Source organism: Hemiscyllium ocellatum, chromosome 10 (assembly GCF_020745735.1).
Source record: "Hemiscyllium ocellatum isolate sHemOce1 chromosome 10, sHemOce1.pat.X.cur, whole genome shotgun sequence".
NCBI classification, from domain to species: Eukaryota; Metazoa; Chordata; class Chondrichthyes; order Orectolobiformes; family Hemiscylliidae; genus Hemiscyllium; species Hemiscyllium ocellatum.
In genome coordinates, this window is record NC_083410.1 from 96,449,437 (window position 1) to 96,456,881 (window position 7,445).

The 7,445-nt window shown below is 49.7% G+C and overlaps 1 protein-coding gene across 2 annotated transcripts in view; it reads right to left on the reverse strand.

Moving 5' to 3' along the window:
* Nucleotides 1-6,735, reverse strand: part of LOC132819864 (nesprin-1-like) — a 339,003-nt gene extending 332,268 nt beyond the window's left edge. For both annotated transcript variants that reach the window (XM_060831771.1, XM_060831770.1), the window contains exons 1-3: nt 6,672-6,735; nt 5,707-5,862; nt 605-896 (exon numbers count right to left, since the gene is read on the reverse strand). In XM_060831771.1, coding sequence (XP_060687754.1) covers nt 605-896; nt 5,707-5,807 — 393 coding nt within the window. In that variant the 5' untranslated portion in view covers nt 5,808-5,862; nt 6,672-6,735. The remainder of the gene's footprint in view (nt 1-604; nt 897-5,706; nt 5,863-6,671) is intronic.
* Between the last annotated feature and the right edge of the window lie 710 nt (nt 6,736-7,445).

A 7,445-nucleotide genomic window follows, 5' to 3' on the forward strand; every position in this document is an offset into this window, starting at 1 on the left:
CTGGATCTGACTGACACAGCTAGATATGGCCAATCCTATCTGGATCTCATCTGGATCTGACTGACACAGCTAGATCTTGCCAATCCTATCTGGATCTCACCTGGATCTTGCCAATCCTATCTGGATCTCACCTGGATCTGGCCAATCCAATCTGGATCTGGATCTCATCTGGATCTGACTGACACAGCTAGATCTTACCAATCCTATCTGGATCTCATCTGGATCTTGCCAATCCTATCTATCCCACACCTGGATCTGGCCAATCCTATCTGGATCTCAGCTGGAACTGTCTGACACACCTGGATCTGGCCAATCCTATCTGGATCTCACCTGGATCTGTCTGACACACCTGGATCTTTCCAATCCTATCTGGATCTCACCTGGATCTTGCCAATCCTATCTATCCCACACCTGGATCTGGCCAATCCTATCTGGATCTCATCTGGATCTGACTGACACAGCTAGATCTTACCAATCCTATCTGGATCTCACCTGGATCTTGCCAATCCTATCTATCCCACACCTGGATCTGGCCAATCCTATCTGGATCTCAGCTGGAACTGACTGACACACCTGGATCTTTCCAATCCTATCTGGATCTCACCTGGATCTGAAGCAGCTGTTTTTCCAGTGTGGCCTTGCTGCCCATAGTGCTGTCGATGGCTGTGATTCTGCTCTGGACCTCTCTGAGCCAGGCCCAGGTGCTCTGCAGTGTTTCCTCGAAGACCTGGTGCTCCTGTAGCCCCAGCTGGCCGGCTCTCAGCTTCTCCTTCACCGTCTTGGCCAGCTGCTGGTGCCGGGCTAGCAGCTGGGAGGCAGGCCGAGTGGCCCCTCCGTCTCCGTAGCCCAGCTCGTTCAGAGTCTGCGCCTTCTGGCAGAGGCTGTCGAAAGCGTCCCTGTGTGGGCAAAGAGGAAAATTAGGCGCCAAAGCGACGGCATCTCACAGGACGGACGGCGCCTTTGATGGGTGGGGATGATCCTGAGGTAGGTGGAAATGTGTTGTGGTGATGCAGCTTCGCGTGACTCGGCTGCCACCTGTCACAGAAACATCTCAATCCTGGACAGGCACCGCAGCTCTGGGGTTTACCACCATCCCTGTCCCTCTGACTCCCTCCCCAAGACCAACTCCAGGCCTCACCCAGACCCATACCCCCCTACCCTATCCTCGAGAGGCCTGTGGGCCTCTCTCCCTCACTTTGCTGCTCCTGCTTTCCGGGACTCAGTCCTGCTCCCTCTATGGGCTCAGGCCTCTCTTTCAGGGTTCAGGGAAGCCAACAAGGAGACCTGAGCACCAGCTATGGGAAACCTCCACCAGGAATTTCCCTGGCAGAGGCCTCCGGGCCTATCTGCTGCACTACCCCACCCACCCAACCTCTCCATTGGTGGCCCTATCTGAGGACCACTGGTTCTGGAGCCCCCACCCCGGGCAGGGAGGCTGGTGACCTTTTGGGTCGGGGGGGGGGTGCACATTTCCAAAATGGTGGCACACCATGATCCAAAAAACAAACAATTTGACAGGGACTGGACTCTCAGCATGAAGAGGGCGTCACTCCAGCTGACCCACTGCAGCTAAGGGACGTCCATCCCGTTGTCCCGTTGATGGGCGTAGATCCTCTCTGGCTCCGAAACCCCCTTGGGCTCCTACTCGGGCACTGTCTCCACTAGGTTGTCAGTCTCTGAATGTGGCAGAAGATGTTGCCAGCGGGGAAGAAGACTGCCCCAAATTTAGGACCTCAGTCACTTCAGTGGACAGCCCGCCCTCCAACCTTCCTGCCGGTCAACACTTAGGAGAGTCCCAGCTGCTGGGAATGCATCCGGGAGCAATGACTCCCTGCTGTTTTCCGAGACTATCCCTCAGGCTTCCCCGATCGCCACTCCAGGACTGGGTAAAAGCAGCCTTATCTGTCCTTTTAAAACCCGTTTGTTCGACCAGGCCATAATCCTGACCAAAGCTTTCCCATTCCATCTTCAACGTTCTGCGGATGCGTGTCACTGTTATTTCAGAACGAAGACTTCCCTTACTTTAGGCTCACGGGACACATCCAGAATCAAAATTCAATATTTGTGAACTTGAATCTAAAGATGCAGGGACAAGATGGGATCCAACACATTCAGTGTTTTGCACTTAGTGAGAGATTTGAGGCTATCCATTGATTTAGCAAACACATTGCCATCTCCACAGTGAAGGAATGGTGGCTCTGTAAGCCTATTTAATTTTATTCACAGGACTAATTGCCCCTTTAATGGGCTATTACAGAGGACAACAGACTCCCCTCCCTCATTGAACCAATTGGGTTTTTATGACAATCTGGTCATATGAGATATTTTCTTAATTCTGGAATGTTATCGAGTTTGTATTTGCTATGGTGGGACTCGAATGCATGTCCCACAGCATTAGACTGGCCTTCTGGACTAACCCCGAGACACTACCATGACATCATCGCCTCTCCACTCTGTGTAATCAAACACAAGAAGGCAGAATGATCAGGCTGCTCAGTGCTGGGGTCAGGCCGGGAGGGAACTTGTTTCAACAAACACAGCATTCTGGGCTGACAGCACGGAATCCCGTTGGTGTGGAAGCAGGTCATTCAGCCCATCAGATTGACACCGATCTTCCAAAGAGCATCGCACCCAGCGCCATGCTCACTACCCTATCCTTGCACACTATGGGGCAATTTAGCATGGCCAATCCACTCTAACCTGCACATCTTTGGACTGTGGGAGGAAACTGGAGCACTCGAAGGAAACCCACACTGACACAGGGAGAATGTGCAAGGGGAGAACCCACACATACTGTCGCCCGAGGCTGGAATCGAACTTGGGTCCCTGCTGCTGTCAGGCAGCAGTGCTAACTACTGGGCCACTGTAATTAGGGACTACACAATCTCTCTTCTAGTTTCGGAAGAAGGTATTGACCTAACGTTGCTACCTTGATTGAATAACTCTTTCAAAAAGCCAGCACAGGCTTAATGGAAGCTCTTATATGATTCCTGAAGTGACCAGGCTCACTGGAGTGTTAGAAATTTGAAACCAGGGAAGAGAATAGAAGGGATGGTCACATCTGGTGGGCGAACTAGAAAAAATGCAGAACAAACAGCTCCAGATCGAAGCCTGTTTAATTTTCAGTCACACACATTGCTGTAAATTTGATGATCATGTTTCCGGCCAAAGTTGAAATTCCCACATGTGCCAAAAAAACAAAGGTGAACATTATCCAAGTTCCCACAGTTGGCCGGGTTACTGGGCTGAGATACCAGATACAGTGAGCCCTACATGTCCTGAATGACCTTACACCGGGAGAGAGAGAGAAAGAGACCTGTGTTCATGGTCACAGAGAATCACCGTGACTGGAAGTTCCTTGGGGCTCGACTGGATGACCATGCTATCTTCTGTCATGCCTCTTCACTCTCTACAGAAACTCTGCTGCACTGCTGTGTTTGCCCTGAGTCAAACAAGTGACTCTATTTTCTTATAAAAAAAACACCCAAAGAGCTGCAGATGCCGGAAATCAAGGCACAAAAAAAAACAGAAACTGCTGGGAAAAACTCAGCAGGTCTGACAGCATCTGGTCAGAGAAAGCAGAGCTAACGTTTCAGGTCCAGGGACCTTTTCCACAACTGGTAACATAAAGTCACAGAGATTTACAACATGGAAACTGGTCCTTCAGTCCAACCCGTCCATGCCAACCAGATATCCCAATCTAATCTAGTCCCATTTGCCAGCACTTGGCCCATATCCCTTAAACCCTTCCTATTCATATACCCATCCAGACGCCTTTTAAATGTTATAATTGTACCAGCCTCCACCACTTCCTCTGGCAGCTCATTCCACACACGCACCACCCTCTGCGTGAATAAGTTGCCTCTTTAGGTCTCTTTTATATCTTTCCCCTCTCACCCTAAACCCAGGTAACAAGTTGCCTGGATACCTGTTTCTCACAGTATACTGTCAATGGACAGTATTTATTGGAGGTTAATGGAGTTCCACAATATCTGCTCCCTGTTGGGAAAGGGTGATGGCCTCATAGTATTATCGTTGGACCTGAACAGTCAGGTCACGTACTGAGGACCTGGGTCCGAATCCCACCAAGGTGGTGGAAGTTGAATTCAATTTTTTAAAATCTGGAATCACGTGTCGAAGGATGAACAATTGTTGGGGGAAATCCCACCTGGTTCACTGATGGTCTTTAGGGAAGGAAATCTGCTGTCCATACCCCCGGTCTAACCTATATCTGATTCCAGACACACCGCAAAATGGCTGAATCTAAACTGTCCTCAAGGCTTACAATAAATGCTGGCCTATCCAGCAACACCCTTATCCCATGAATAAAGGAATAAAGATGGCAGGGGATGACACACACTTGAGAGCTACTGAGAGCCTTGGGGAAGGGCCCGAAGTATTACTTGGTTCTCAGGCATTTAGAATGGCCACCGTTTGGATTGAGGACCCCAGGTACGAAGCCCCAGCCAATCAGAAGTTGGCAGCAACCAGCAAAGCGGCCACCAGAGACCCAGGATGACAAGGTGCCCAGGTCACAGTGAGTAAGGATTGGATGAGGGTACGTTTCAAGAGGGTTGAATGCCAGGGTAAGGAGTTGGCGCTCAGTGGGGACCATCCTATTGTTGGGTACCTCAATCAGGAACTGCGTCCCTTCGTATGAGGGGACCTCGAACCCGGGAGCCCACAGGAAAACCTCTAGGTCTGCTTTTGTGCTTTCTGAGCAGCAACTGCGTCACCTGCTTGAATACCAACAGCATTAATCCACCATAAAAGGGCTTCAAATTGGTGATGGGAAAGTACAGGCATGATGGGCCAAAAGATCTCCTTTTGTGCCATGATCATATGACAAGGAGGCGGCCCGTGAGCCTGATGTAATCAGGGAGGGGGAGGCATTAGAATCATCACCCACAACCCCCCAAACTGATTACATACCTCTCACTCCAAACTGATTAAAACCACCCCCTCCAAACTGATTAAATACCCTCCCTCTCCAAACTGATTACATACCTCTCACTCCAAACTGATTAAAACCACCCCCTCCAAACTGATTAAATATCCTCCCTCTCCAAACTGATTAAATCCCACCCCCTCCAAACTGATTAAATACCCTCCCTCTCCAAACTGATTACATACCTCTCACTCCAAACTGATTAAATCCCACTCCCTCCAAACTGATTAAATCCCACTCTCTCCAAACTGATTAAATACCACCCCCTCCAAACTGATTAAATACCCTCCCTCTCCAAACTGATTACATACCTCTCACTCCAAACTGATTAAAACCACCCCCTCCAAACTGATTAAATATCCTCCCTCTCCAAACTGATTAAATCCCACCCCCTCCAAACTGATTAAATACCCTCCCTCTCCAAACTGATTACATACCTCTCACTCCAAACTGATTAAATCCCACTCCCTCCAAACTGATTAAATCCCACTCTCTCCAAACTGATTAAATACCACCCCCTCCAAACTGATTAAATACCCTCCCTCTCCAAACTGATTAAATACCACCCCCTCCAAACTGATTAAATACCCTCCCTCTCCAAACTGATTAAATCCCACTCCCTCCAAACTGATTAAATCCCACTCCCTCCAAACCGACCTCAGGGGACAGCCTTCATTGCTGTACTGTGGCTTCTACAATACTAAAGAGACAAAGCATCACTTGGTCTTTTCACTCGTCACACTAACCAAGTTACCTACCTGTGTCCTTGAATCTCCTCATAGAAATCTTCCATCCTCTCCACCTCCACCTGCATCTTGGGAATGTTCTTGGTGTTCTCTCCGATGGACTCTGTGGCCATTCGACCTTCTGCTTGCTGCAGCCACGCACTCAGCTTCTTGTGAAGGCTTTCGAAGCTGCCACAGACATCATTGGGACACAAGACGATGACGGGCAGCACGGAACAACACAGAGTACACACACTAGTGCCGAAGCAGGGAATACTGATCAATATCCCCACTGTGTGCAGTTCCCTACAGCGAGATGCTAGGGCAGGCTTTCCCATGGTCTGTGAGCCACACTCGTTGGGTTCTGAGTTCACGTTAAGAAATTAAAAAACTTATACCTGTGCAACACCTATTGTGGTATTTTTAATGAACCTATTCAGAGTCACCTCTATAGCAGGTGGGACCTGAACCCAGGGTCTTTGGGAGTAGAGGTACCACCATGCCTCAAGAACCCTATAGCATCCTTAGCATCTTGGCTGAGACTAACTTACTGAACTCTTACGGAGGGATTTCAACCACTGACTCCCTGGTTTTACCCCAGCCCAGTGACTGCTCCCGCGACACCACCTCCTCCCTCTATCATGATCTTACAAACCCCTTTTTATAATCGTTTCACCCTGTCATCGCTATTGTAATGTCAGCACTGAGTTCATGTTCAGATAGTCGCTTTTCAGAGGTGGGGTGGGGGATGAATGGGAGAACTCTGCTTCTGGTAGTGCCATGGGATTCTGAGGGGGCGCAGACAGGTCTTTAACTCCTCGGAGAGATGGCGGCTTTGCATTCCCTCAGCACTGCCCTCAACGGGGTGATGTTCCCAAACCTCAGGACAGCGTGGGGGCTTGAACTTACAACCTTCTGGACTTCAAGGTGAAGATCTGTGGCCTAGCTGCTACCTTACAGGGCTTTAATACCCGACCGAGTGCTTTGTTGACAATTACCTGGTCAGCTCTTCTGCATAGTCTGCCAGAGTCTTCCTGCTCTGTTGGCACTGATTGAGGAAGCTCTCCCATTCCTGTTGGCTGTTTGCCAGCTGCTGTTGAACCTGCGAGGCACTGGGTTTGGGCAAATGCGGCGCGAGTTTGTTTCCTTCAGCCACTGCAGCATCCAGCTTGTTCTGCCCGACACTGGCCCTGGTCAGAAATTCCTGTGGGCGACAATACAAGTACCAGACCAGCCCGTGAGTGAAACGCGTTCTGATCGAGCTCGTAAACATAGCTAATGAAAAGGAGACCGGCTGCATAACATCTGGACTTTACCCTGGCCCCTGATGTCAGAGCAACACTGCTTTTGCCAACCTACCCTTGTGCAGGGCCAGGGTACGGTCTATAAAATTTCAGCCGACGACTGAGTGAATGAGAATTACACTTCCCCCACCAAGGAGAAAACTCAAAAAGTTGAAGGTAGCGACTTTGGCTCAATACAGGAAGTTTAGAACTCTTTCCCTGTCCCTTATATCCTGTGCTATGCCTCCCACTACCCTTCCCACTACACCTCGCCTCCATTAACACTTACTCGATACCTAATGTCTGGAACAGGTAGCTACAGCAGAGGCGGAAGGGGATACTGCAGATGCTGGAGATTAGAGTCAAGATTAGACTGGTGCTGGAAAAGCACAGCAGGTCAGGCAGCATCCGAGGAGCAGGAAAATCGATGTTTCAGGCTAAAGCCCTTCATCAGGAATCTGCATAAGGCAGAGATCTGCTTAGCTCCCA